General features: G+C 39.9%; 1 protein-coding gene across 3 annotated transcripts in view; it reads right to left on the reverse strand.

Moving 5' to 3' along the window:
* Positions 1 to 7,894, reverse strand: part of MOSMO (modulator of smoothened) — a 29,290-nt gene extending 21,396 nt beyond the window's left edge. Inside the window, exons 1-2 of one of the 3 annotated variants that reach the window (XM_039732304.1) lie at positions 4,292 to 7,894; positions 1,981 to 2,050 (exon numbers count right to left, since the gene is read on the reverse strand). In XM_039732304.1, the coding sequence (XP_039588238.1) occupies positions 1,981 to 2,050; positions 4,292 to 4,312 (91 nt within the window). In that variant the 5' untranslated portion in view covers positions 4,313 to 7,894. The other 2 variants (XM_039732305.1, XM_039732303.1) reach the window with 2 other exon arrangements.
* Between the last annotated feature and the right edge of the window lie 5,869 nt (positions 7,895 to 13,763).

Raw genomic sequence — 13,763 nt, forward strand, 5'->3', positions numbered from 1 at the left:
TCAACAGACTTCTGTTTGTGAAACAGCAACTGCTACTTCTGGCCTTTACTCTCTTTATTTCACCATTTTTCATGTATTAAACTTCAGGGTGCTTCTTGAAATTGCAGAGTGACCCAGCAATATTCCACTGAAAGAATTTATGGGACCACATTAGAAATTTTGGGCCTTTCAATCTCTTCAGGTTTCCTGTACAATCTTGTTGCATAGTTTTTAAATTGAATTAAGTGTGGGTTTAAAAAACAAAGTGAAACATGCTTCTTCCCACGAGTTTCTACAATGGAGAGCACATCATTAACACACGAATTTAGGTGCACAATCCATTTCAGAATGCAATTCAACCTAAGGAAAATAAAAAAGTTCTTTCTTCACCCTTGTGACTTCTCTTCCCCCACAGCATGAAACGCCTACAATGCTCCTCACATCAACAGGCACAAGGAAGCAGCAGTGCCTTTTCTCCTCTACAAGAAAGGAAATCAGATTCTTCCACTGTTGCAGTTCTGGAGCTGACACTTCCCCTGACTGTGGGAATACTGTTGGATTACTGTCTATGATTGAGAAAAAATATCTCTTAATGCTCAATTTAGAGTATTTCTATTTCGTATAGAGAAGACCAAATATATCAAAGCAAATTTTAAGTCAAACGAGTCACCCACTATACAGAAGTCATTCTTCAGGAAACTTGAAGCCCATGACAGCCCTTTATGAATTTTCTTCACTTTACTTTGGAACAGAGACATTACAATTAGAGGTTTTTAATGTTTGATACCTTAAGCTCACACTAATGAAGTCACAGACGAAGCCATTCCCTCTTACCTGTGCATTTGCCCTTGCCCTGCTTATCAATGAAGTCAGGATCCCTCTCATTTCCTTGTATACAAAGTTTTTACTGCAGAACTTAGTACATATGCCATCAATTTGAGAAAAGTACAAAGAATCTAGGCTCAAAGCAGCCCTTCTGAAGTATTCACAGCAAAGCAGTTCTGAGGTACACTGAATGATCATATGTCCTGTTCTGATCCCACAGCTATTCCTTAAACTATAATTAAATTATGTTGCTGCCAATAGCAGAAAGTAGTCACAGCAAGAGAGGTGGAAACCACTTCAGAACAACCTGGGAGAAAGAAAGGAAAGCCCAGGATTAAGAACTGCAAGAATACAAACTGGGAAGCTGGCTCCATGATGAGCACTACAGAAATAACCTAGCTGACTTTACTGTCTATGTACACTGTCATTTGATTATTAAATTCTTGGATGTACCAAGCTTAGAGACAGCCCAGCCCTTTTAATGCAGTGTGCAAACAATGGCACAAAGAATTGCCCACCATCAAGACCAAATGTAAACTGTCTTCAACTGGACAAGTATTTAAACATCCAAGTGGGGTATTAATCACCACACCTTGAGAGACTGTCATCCTTAATGATCCCAAAGTGCTTTGTAATTTATGGCATAGAACTGCAGCTACCATGAGGTTTTTGGGTAGCAGCCAACTGTTGCCTATTGCACTGGGCTGTGCTGGCTTTGAATACTGCAGTGAATCACTGGGAGGCTGCTGATGTCCTCACAAGGGAGCATTTTACATCACCCCAAGGACCCAGATGTAACACTGAGTATGTTTTGCTCAAAGACCAGGAACCAGGCTCCACACACACTCTGTGAATTTTGAACCTCAAACTGTTAGCAGCAAGTATTTCCTACTGGATTAGCCCACCCCACAGACAAACCATCACAATCAGACATTTCCTAGGGTACCCGAGAGCCCAAACTCTTGTCATCAACTCTACTTACAAGGTTTAAAATATGTGTACTAGACAATACATCAGACAGGAACTAAAACTGTATCAGAGGAAGAGCCAAAAGCTTCACACTGGGAAGGGATATAACCTGACCATTGATTCCATATAGATCCCTACAGAATCAGGCCAGTAGGAATGCTTTGCCAGTCTTGGCTTGTTTCCCTTCTCCTTAAAATAGACACGTACCCTGCACAGATCCTCTTCTTGGCCATATCTCCAGTTTCTCAGATCTGTGTATATCTCCATCAGTCAGAGGCTTGGGGAAGAAAAGTGAAATTGAACAAAGCAGCTGGAGCATACATAAGGGGATTGCTGCAAAATTATCAAAGAATTTTTTTCCTGTATACAAGCCTTACTAATAAAAAACTCTGTCAATTACTAAATTTGTAGGCACTTTGAATTACAATAATAACTTACAGCCAGGTAATAGGAAAATTATTTTTAAATTTAAAATTCTATGAACTACAAATTTTAAATAATTTTATAGTTTTCCCAAATAACTTTGTAGAAGAATAAAACAGCCTCCATATTGTATTTGTTCTACCTTACAACAAACATCATTTTGTATCTGTTTCTACAAAAGATAGCAGCATTTATTCTCTGTGAAGTTCAATACACTTCCTCATCCATGAGTCACTCCAGTTACATTCTTCTGAAATACAAAGGTCTCAACCACTGCTGGAAAAGGATTCAAGAACGAGGTGAAGAACTCCTGTCTAAGATGAAAATCCTACACAATTCACAGCATGAAAATAAATGGGGAAAAGTTGAGCTATGGTGAAGTACCTATAAAAAAAAGTAGGTCAAGCTTAAAAGTCTGACCTACTGATCTTCTTTGCTTTGGCAAAAGTACAAATGGAGTTTACATAATGCTGCTCACATGTAAGTGCTGGCTGGAAACTAACAATACAAATGTTTTTAATAAGCCCCAGCCATTAACAGGATTCCTTTTTTTTTTATTATTTCAAACAATTTTACATCTTTGTTTTGCAGTACACACTATTGAATCCTTACTGTTAAGACTCATACATTTAAGTTGCTCTTGTGTTGATTTCAGTGTAAGTTTGTGGAAAAAATGTAATACACACACTTCCAATCAGGTCTAAGTTGATTTTCAAAACAGAGGAAAGTCAGGTAACTTCCTGAAGCCACAAAGCTGAAGTTTCAACAAGGCACCTTTCCCACAGACAAACCATCTGTGTATAAAGCAGCTTTACAGTTACATACTTCTTGAGTAAAGCACAGGATGGACAGAAAACAAATCTGTATCTGCACATACTGAATAGAATTTAGTTCTGTAGGAACTGTGCACACTGCTGGTAAGTAAATAAAAAGGTTATTCCAAATATCTGAAAGTCAAATACCTTATCCAAAGCATCTACTATTAGAAAAGCCAAATTAAATGCCTGTTATTCTGTGGTTGCTGCCCTTAGTTTAATAAAGTAAAGCTGTGATAGGGAACAAAAGTTAAAAACAAAATTAAATTAAAACTTTGCCGCTAATGCTAATAAAAGTTACTGTGATAAAGACACCACCTCTGTTTTACAGAGGAAGAAAGTGGGGTACTACCACAATAATTTGCCAAAATCCAAAGTCAGCTGTGTCAGATGCTGTATTTGAAGGTTACTGGCTCCCAGATCTGCACTCTATAATCACATATTTCTTACCTGACTCTCATTAGAGAGTGAGGAATTCAACAGGATTTGGTGGAAGGCAAACTAACACTTTTGTACCTTTCTGTATGCTAAAGAGAAAACAAAACATGCATCTAACAGAGCAGCACGAGTTTGTATTTGTTAAAAAGCAGATGTAAAACATCAGTTCCTCTACGGACAAAAACAATTGGCTCTCGCATGTCTTCTCTGGCAAGCTCAAATAACCAGGCTGACACAGCTCTCTTTCATGAGATTCTTCCTACACATAAAATAGTTCCATATGTTTAAATGCTGAGTGGTTGAGTAAGCACAAAATTAATCCATTACAACAATGCCTTTCTATTGATTTTTTCTTGTGCCTTAAGGCCTGGTCGATTACAGAACCCAAGCACAATTCAAACACTCTGCTTTGTCACATTTTTACATCCACTTGAAAGACATCTATGGACACAAAGTGGAATGGAAATGCTCCTTTTAAAGATGGCACTGACCCTCCCAGTCCAGGCAGACCCATTAACAGGGCACTCTTATTAGAGTATTCACATGATATGAGGTTTAGAATCTTGTTCTTGTTTGGGTTTGTTATTGTTGTTTTTAAAGCATTGGCAAATTCTCTGAAATGCAAGTGCTGCTGGCAGGGCCTGTATCTTAGGAGCAGGAAGTCCTCATCCCTCCCTGTGGGGATCAGCAACACATTACAACCCAGCACCACCTTTCCCTCCTTCCTCACACACCTGGGAGCATCCATCAGAGAAATGTGTTTTCCTGAAAATTATGTCCTACAATCTAATTTTAACACTCTGATGTTCAGATGGCTTGGGAGATTGCTTTTCAGCACTCACCTCTAGGACCTGATGGTACATAAATCTTCATTCTCTGTATCATCCTCCTTTTATTTGTATTCTCAGCATGCAATCCAAACAGGTTCATGAAAGGGCAAATAACTTCTCCTGTCACAGTCACTACATGATAGCACAAAAAACATTAGGAAAAAGTAATTTTGTAGAATTGCTTCCTATCATGTCCCATCACTTTCTACTGAGAAGAGCTGGGAGATGCATACTGTGTTTTTTGAGTATATTGCAAGGTGCTTAACAAATGATCACCAGAACCCTTTTACAGACAGTTTTTGAAAAGCCAGCTCTCCACACATCACAGAAACAACACTATCTCCTTCAGAGGGCAGCACAGTGGCTGCTCTCCACCATGACCTGTCCTCAGGGGAGCATGGTACATGAAGTCTCTCAGCACAGGCCCTAAAGGGCAGAAGCCACTGGTAATATGTCATACTGACTTTTACATATCACTACTTTTTGAGCAGACAACTTCATTTAGAACAATAATGCCAGCTGGAACTCAAGTTTACACCCTCTTTAAGTTGTGGATACTTTATTTACTTTATCTATTTTATTCTAGTTAGAAGTATTAGTTCATTTGAGCGCCTTCATGTGGTCTTGGGTGTATGCCACATATAGTCAGTGCTCCAATTAGAGAAAAATATTTCAGTGGTCTCAAGCTCAGCAGGAGCCAGGAATCATTGCTTGGTCATTTTACCTGTGATAGCTCATTAAGCTGATCCCAACAAAGCTACAGTTCCTGCTGGAACTGTGAAACAAAATTCCCCAGGAAGAGCTATGACATGCAGAGGAATAACAGTGAACATCAGTAATTTTCCACTAAGTACTAGACAACTTATTCCACAGGAGCAGGGAGTTAACTGCCTCAGGAGGAATGGCCTGCTGCACAGAGCCTGCTCTTCTGCAAGACCACTGCATCTGAAATCATCCTTCACAAAAAAGTAACTGAGTATGCAAACCCCAAGAACTACACATAACACTTTAGAAGATACATAGAAAGGCAGCACTGGTAAACAGTCAATTTTAAACAAATGTTATATTCTAGATTTACAATTCATTATCACACTGTTACTGCATGGCAAGATACAGAAGGCAGTTTAAATGAAAAGCATAACTCCTAACACAAGTGACCTTGATACTTTTATCAGAGATTCAAGATGAAATTGGAAGCTCTGCTGAACACAAACATGGCCCAGCTCAGCTCAGCTGGGCACATGCTGAGTGCCCTGGCCACAACATTCTACTGTGTGTTCCCTGTGGATCACACAGGAGGGTGTCATATATCCTTGCTTTAGGAGTTACCCATCAGTCAAGCACCCCTAAATCCTGACATCCATGTTAACTTAATGACTGCTATAGAAAGGGTACACGTTGTTCTGTAAATTGGAATCAAATGAACAATCATGCTACATAGGAAGGGATGACTAAGCCACATAAACAAACTGATAGCTTAGCTTTCTGAAGGGAGATTTTACTTGATTAAATTATTCCCTTCAATTACTTGACCTATCCTAAACCCCATAAAAGCATTTCAAATTGTCAATCCCCCCACACGTACAGCTTTTAACATCTCTAATTTCAACTGTGCATACTATTCACACCATTTTTCCTATAAAAGAGTTGAGAGCTGAAGCTAGAGCTGCTTCTATCCCCCTTCCTCCCCTACTGAAGACAAAATATCAAAATCATTAAAGACCCTCCCACACAAAAAAAGGGAACATATGGAAACAAAACTATCAGCTTATAAAGTTCTTTGCAGAAGTGTAGAGATACAGGAGCAAAATTCCTTCCTACTGAAATCAGTGACACTTTAGGCATTGGCTGAAATTAAAGCCAACTCTGTCCTTATTTCTCACAGAGTGTCAGTTTGATAAGAAAAGGCAGGCAGTGCAAGAATACTGAGCAGCCACTGGTTTCCAGGCTGGAGTTATCAGTGCTCTGTACTTGCACAGCGCGAATAACAAAACCTCAATAGAGCTCACTGTGAGAAAAATCCATTTAATTTTCATCCCTCCTTTACCATCTTAAAGATGTAGGAAATATCTGAAACCAAGTTAATGAACCATGTTAATGAACAATTCTTACAAAACTACATAAAGAAAAAGTGTCCAACAGAGACTAGGACCCGTGTTCACAAAGGTGTAGTTCCTCTGGCCTAAGGACAGATAAGCATCTGAGACCTTCAATAATCTCAATTTCAATCCTTTGCTGATAATTGCTGGGGAGAAATTTCTATAGCCAACATTTTTCAAGTGACTATAAAACTTATCTTTAAGAGTAAGATTTAGGAGACTAATCAGCCCTTCTATATTGATTTAAAAAATATTGAAAACTATCTCCGTTTTTCAGAGAAGCATTAAAGCCAGTGATTTATTTTGCTATCCAATTTAGCTGAAACTCATCACTATCTCTGGAGTAAGAGGTACATATTGTTTAGCATTCAAATCAGATTTTTTTTCCCTGAAACACAAGCCCAGGTTCCCAACCTTAGTGGCTGTAAACAGCTCTGAATGAGCCAATGCAGTGCTGCCTTCCCAGGTTTGCCAAGACCTCTGCTCTCTGCCATCCTCTAACAGCTGCAGTATTGAGGAGAGCAGGCTGCTCCAGGCTGCCTTTCAGAACCCCCAGGACAGCAGCCAAGCAGAGAAACACTCTTACTCCCCTTCCTCCTCAGTACCAGGCTTGTAGAAGCAGAATCTTGAATAATTCCCACAGGAGATGAACCTAACAACACAGAGATAAAGCGAAGAAATATTTTCTTTTACCAAATAGTTCCTTTCACCAGCTGAGTGAAGGATGCTCCAAAAAAACCCCTGCTTCTTCGTGGCACATATGGAAGCTGGATGCCTTGGATGTGCTCCAAGCACAGTAGTGTGCTGAGTCCCTGAATGTCACCAGCAGCTGGGGCAGGTTTCACCACCAGGGCTGTGCCCTCCTGTGCCACACCTCTCCCCAGCAGTCTCTGGGTAATGAATGGCACTCATAAAAGCATCCACCTCATAATTCAATACTACAGGAAGTCCTTGGTTCAGTGGGCATCTCCACACTTCCTTTATTTACAGTTTGGACAAACTGTTCATTTTAGGAGGTCTAAGCACCAGAAATACACATTTGTATCGCCTTTAAGCACAACTCTTATAGTACTGCACTGAATCCTCTATCAATAAAAATCTACAAAAGAATCATTAAGGATGGCAGCTAGCTCTCCTTTATGGTTTTACAAGACAACAATTTTTTTTGGCTTCAACATAGAGCAAAGAAAAAAAAAAGGCTTAGGTCTGTCAAAACATTCTTTGACTGCTGAAGTCCCTCAGAAAAATCCAGATTTCATGTTTGCCCACCTAATTAAACTGTTAGTTGCACCTCAGAAATGGCAGATGATTCTTAAGGAATCATCCACTAAGTAAAGAAATAATGATTGCTGCTTAAAATATTTTAGGACACAAGTTTTGTATCACAAAGACATAGAAAACCTTTTTCTTTACAAAATAGCATAATGGACTGTGCTTAGTTCCCAAAGGACTGTTTCTTCCAGGAGCACTTTTTTCAGAATAGTTTTTGTTACCTCCTTTCTATACATGCAGAGAGAATCCAACAACCTACACATTGCACAAGATCTGCTAACATGAGGCAGGACTTCAGAAAGACATATTTAAATACTGAAATGAATACTATTTTATTTGACTTTAAGCCCCTGAAGAAAGGCTCATTACCGCAGCACTGCTGTTGGGTGGAATTATAAGAGGAAAGAACCAGCTATTTTATCTAGCCATAGGCAGGAAAATCATCACAATTAGCTACAGGAGGAATGGTGAAGTCACCCAGGGAGTTCCTGAGGGCTGCACTTTGGGAAGGGACTCGTTCCTTTCCTCTGAACCACGTAGAAAAGTCTGGGTTCTAGACTAGGTAATTAGAAGCAAATCAAATAAGCCATAAGTACAGTCTGGTCAGAGTACAGTCACCAATCCCAAATAGCTTTTAATACTCCACTTCATTAGAATAAAGGAAATATGACACAACTTTAATCAGTTCAACAGTTCACATGCATTGCATACTAGGCATGGAAGATGCAAGCCAGATGAAGAAGAATTTTCAAGCCCTCTGCAAGAATTTATGACAAAAGTCTTTACAGCCAGGCCAGCTTTCTCTGTACTAACCTGTGGAAGCATTTTTCCAAGCATTTTTTTTTTCTTGGAAATCATAAGTTTAGGAAAAGTCACAGAATCACAGAATCTCCTGAGCTGAAAGGGACCTAGAGGGATCATCAAGTCCAAGTCGTGTTTCTGCACAGGACTGCCCCAGAAATCACACCATGTGCCTGAGAGCAGTGTTCAGACACTTGCTGAACACACAGAGGTGTAACGTGCAGTCACTGCCCTGGGGAGCCCGGTCAGTGCCTGATCACTCTCTGACACCCAGCCTAAACCTCCCTGACACAGTTCCGTGCTGCTCCCTCGGCTCCTGTGGCCAGTCAAAGTGGGTAAGTTAGTTTAATCTGTTTGCAGTAAGGATGGCTTCCTTCCCTGACAGGGAGCCTTGGGTTCCTCTGGGACATGAGATCAAAGAGCTGCCCTCCTCCTGTTCTCTCCCTGCTCCACTGATCAGAACATGCAGGTCTTTATCAATGGACTGAAAGAAACTGTTCATAGACAACTACATCATTAGCAAAAAGACAGATGCCCAAATCCTTGTTCTTTTAAAGCAAACAATGCCACACTCTAAAATAAAAACCACATGGGATCTCGGCTTAAAAGCTGATAAAAATCAGCATGCAGGAAATATTCTGGGAGAAAAAAAAAAGACGTAGGGAAGCAAGAACTTCCCTGCAACAAAGGAGACGTCAGTGTAGCACGAAAGACTCCAAACCTGCCGCAAACTAAGCGGAGCCAGATCTCAGTTCCCTGTCCAAGGTGACGGCACTGGGAGGCACAGCAGGGCTGCTGCCCTGGCCTCGGCTTCCCGGAGCGAGGGAAGGGGGCTCGGCAGGACCCTGGGGACCCCGGGAGGCGCCGCCGGGGGTTTCCAAGCAGGCTCTGGGGCCGGCTCTGGGGCCGGCTCTGCCGGCTGCCCCGGAGCAGCCCCGGGCTGGGCTCCCCTGGCTCCTGCGCGGCCTCATGCATCGCGATCCCCAGAGGTGTTTTGGAACCCAGGATGAGCCTCTTGGTCAGCACCAAGAGCTGGGGAACGATCACAGGTCTGTGTTCACCACAAAAAACCTGCTTTCTGTTTCTCGAGTCCGTGCTCTTTATCCCTTTGCACGGCTGGGCATGAGCTGAAATTGCAGAGCTGCTTCTGTAGCACTGATGGGAGCAGGGGATGTGGAGAGACTGAGGTTTGGCGGCTGTGGAGCCCCTCAGGACCTCAGTTGTGTCTGCGCCCTGTCTTTGGAAGGAAATCTAATTAATTGTGACTGGAATTCTCACCCAAATACAGCCGTTTTTGATGGCATGCTTTTCAGTGGATTCAGCTACACAGAACTGTGAGAATCCGTAGCCAGAAAATGAACAATGCACCAAATGTGGGAAAGCAGCCCGGTTTGGCCACAATAGCTCTGTGCCTTTGATACTGTCATTCTGGTATGGGAATGTTGAAGTAAACGAACCAAACAGCCCCCACATCTACAGGTACTTGGAAAATATCTAATAGTTTCCATTTTTCTCCTTCCAACACTGAACACCCACCTGTTTTTTCCAGAGCAGCACAACTGGTCTATGTGGAACATACCAGGAAACCAAGGGGGCAATTGCCTGTGCTATTTATTTTTATGTAAGTATTTTACATAGATGGCAGACTGTACAAACAAAATGGAGATATCAGTAATCCTAAAGTGTTCAACAGAAATCAGTAGGATTTGTTATTTGGAGGACAAGCCCTGTATTTAACTCCCATAGAAATTGCCTATACTTGACAAATTTTCTTAAGGGTGGAGAAAATTGTAAGGCTTTTGATGAAAAATAGCTGAAATTATTCCCTCTAAACCAGAAAAAATTGGTGCATGGAAGAAATAGTGATTTTAAAAAATCCATTTGCTATAGGCATGCTGCATTTTCTTCAAGTCCTTAGTAGCTGGAAACTCCTCTGTTCTGTTATTTTGTGCCCTGTTCCCTACCTTCCCTGAATATATAGCTGCTAGTAATGAATACTTAAGTGACAGCACTGTTGCTCCTTCTCTTGGCAAAATGTGTGAGTTTTTAAGAAATAAGTTGCTAAGTAAAGACTACTTTCTGTGTATTTATTTGCAGAAAGTAAGCTTATGGAGTCTTTGGGCAGCAACAGCACACAATGCCAGTCTAAGGAAGTAACTAAGGATGTGAGGCATCCTTAACTGTTTGGATACTTAAGAATGGAGACAGCACCTTCTCAAATGTCTCCTTAAACCTTTTATTGAAGAATGATATCACACTTTCAGCTAGTAAAGTTTTCCTCTCACTTTTCAAAGGGCTGTTGACAGCACTGAGAAACTTCTCTCAGCACAGCCAGATTGCAGCATTGATGGCAGAGACTGGGATGGATGAACAAGGATTAGCCCTCACAATGGTACAAGGTGGGCCATATCTCCAGATAACAAGCCTTGTTGAAAAAAGCTCTGCAGTTAATGATGGAAAGCTGAAACCAGGTAAAAGGAACCAGTAGTGATATTAAAATTTAATTGCATTGAAGATATCCTTGTTCTACATTTATGCTTTGAGCCTGTCTCTGATTTATTTACACTTAAAGAGATCAAAAGAAACTCAGTTCAAAATTACAGAGAAAAGAAACTAGCACAAACTGTATAAAGCTCAGTGCCAGCATTCCACTGTGATGAAATACCTGTGATCTTAAAATAGCTGCTATGGTGACTGTTCCATAATCAGATCAAGATTTAAGTCTATACATTGTTCTCCAGCAAAACCAGATTTCCTATTCACCAGCAGATTTTTTTCCCAAAAAATATTTTGACTATTACCTTTATGTAGCAACTAGACTTGAATAATACCATTCTTTATTCAGTGCAATATTGTTCAAGTAATTTCATTCTACAAGTAACACAAATCCTCACAAGGCTTGAAATTAATTTGCCTTATTGTTTGCTTTTTATTTCTCTTTATTACACAGAGTAGTTACAAAGTGGCAATAGACTAATCTCTGTGCTTTAACAATCCACACAGGTGTTCATTTCCTAAATGTTTTAAACCTGAAATGAACCGTATCAGAACTAGCAGACTATTACCAGTTATTAAAGGTTTCTTGTGGAACATCTGACACCTGTATTAAACTTGAAATTGAAAGCTCTGTAAATGTGAGTGCTTCACATGGGTCCCCAGCCCAATTACATTAAACTCATGAACTGCAGTTCAGGGATGATAGTGTGCTTTGGTAATTCCCAGCATGAAATTGTCTCTTAACATTGAAATCTATGAAGTGAAGACTGGAGTGTAATGAACTAATTTAGGAATTTACTGGCTGTACAGTGGAAATGCATATCTTTAAATTAGAACAATTTTCCTAGCAGTGCCTTTATAGTTTGGGCAGTCCTTTCTTCAGAATTGCAAGTACCAGGAAGAAATATCTACTTGCTTGATGAAATAAAAAGCATCAAGTGGAGCTCTTAGCCTTTTCTTAGGAAAAAGGCTTTGCACTTTTGATTTGAGTATAAAAATCAGTGGAAAAATCTGGAGCATAAATTTGAACGAAATACTTTTTTATTATTATTTTCTTAGGATGTGATAGCATTCATCCATTCCCTGGAAAAACCCCTTTGATATACAGAAGTATAAATATGATACTGATTTGGTTGTTGGTTTGTTTGGGTTTGATATTTTTTGGGGTTTTTTCCTCCACCTATAATTAGATTACTAATAATTGAATATTAAGAATATGCATCAGTGAAAATAAGTGGTTTTTTTGCAAAAATTTGAAGAAGGCAAGCTTCAAAAGCATTTTCAATAAAGGCTACAAGGAATCAAATTATTCACAGCACGTGATGTGTTTGATTTACTGCAGCAAGTACGGAAGTGGATTGAGGACTTGTAACAAACATTGTTCATTTGTAGCTGATCTTATTTGTTTCTTATTCAGTTGAACTCCCAACAGTGATTAAAGATTAGGATTTTTAAAATTAAACAGGAAAAAAACACCGCACTTTTCATGAGAGCCATGGCAAACAGCTTTTAAGAATATCTTGCTCTCAGTGATACGAGGGGTCCATACAGGCAGTAGCATTAATCTAGATGGGTTACAAGGCAGTTCCAAGTTTTCCTGAGGCACAGAGTTTTAACAGAAATAAACCTCAGAGGTAGGTGAAGGAACACAAGTATTAAAATGAGATAATTAGGCTAGAACAGCAGAAAGGAAGCTCACACAGCAAGGGGCTTTCCAAAATATTAAACCTGTATGTTTAAATAAATCATTTACTATGCTGAAGAGCAGGAAAAGAAGAGCTTGCTTTTATGTTGACTGAGCAAAGAGAAAGACCAAAGGAAAGAGTATACAAGGGACAATGGAATGTTTGTTCTAAAGACAAGTTCTTCAATTCTGAAGCTCCACTAATATCAAACATTTGAAAAAAAATGAAGATCCCATAAATAGCTACGTAAATGCCTATGGGAATTACTGCATGTTCAAGTAATAGCATTGCTGTGTCTACACAGTATGAGTGAAAACACTGAGGATGAAGATGACACTGAGTCCAGTACTGATGATGATATAGACTTGGATGCTTTTCAGTATAAATCTTCACATTTACTGTGGTGAGTTCACTCACGTTACCAGCAATATCCAGAATTTGGCAAATATCTGATACAGGCCAGACACTTGGGTAGGCACAGTGTGATGCTGTACTCCACAGTGATGCTGGTGCACTGTGCAATCCTATGTTCCAGGCCAGTGGTGTTTGACCTCCTCCATGCTGAGACCCCTTCCTCCTGCCCTTCTGTATCACATGCATCCTGTCTGTAAGACTTGGCTTTGCTTCAGAACAGCTCCAAACTTGGCTTCTTCAAACCCTCCATTTCTTATGATGTATTGTATCTGTTTTCTTTTAATATATGCCTAGACTTCAAAAAATTTATGTCCTATGAGATTTCCAATTATGTATTAGCTATATATGGCTAATCCCCTCAAAGACTTCTTCCAGTGCTACTTGTGCAGAAGTCACGGAGTAACAAAATCTCTGCTAGTCCCAGACAAGTAGGAACTGCAAGCTTTGTTTGAAGGCAAGTCTCTTTACTTAATTCATGTAAGGATGGCAGAGACAATGTATCAAGAACTTTTCCTGAATATACAAGAATATATGGCTAACCAGTGGTAATTACTACATTTGCCTTCATTGTGGTGATCATTTTTTACATATTTACTTTTTTTACATTGACCAAAACTCATCTTGTTTTTGCTCTATGGTTTTTACCTCCCCTGTACAGAGCCAGATTTATCAGCCTTTTATATACCATTTTCAGTGAAAAAAAACTTCCACACAAAA

The sequence above is a fragment of the Passer montanus genome, unplaced genomic scaffold (genome assembly GCF_014805655.1).
Source record: "Passer montanus isolate IOZ18808 unplaced genomic scaffold, ASM1480565v1 scaffold8, whole genome shotgun sequence".
NCBI lineage: Eukaryota > Metazoa > Chordata > Aves > Passeriformes > Passeridae > Passer > Passer montanus.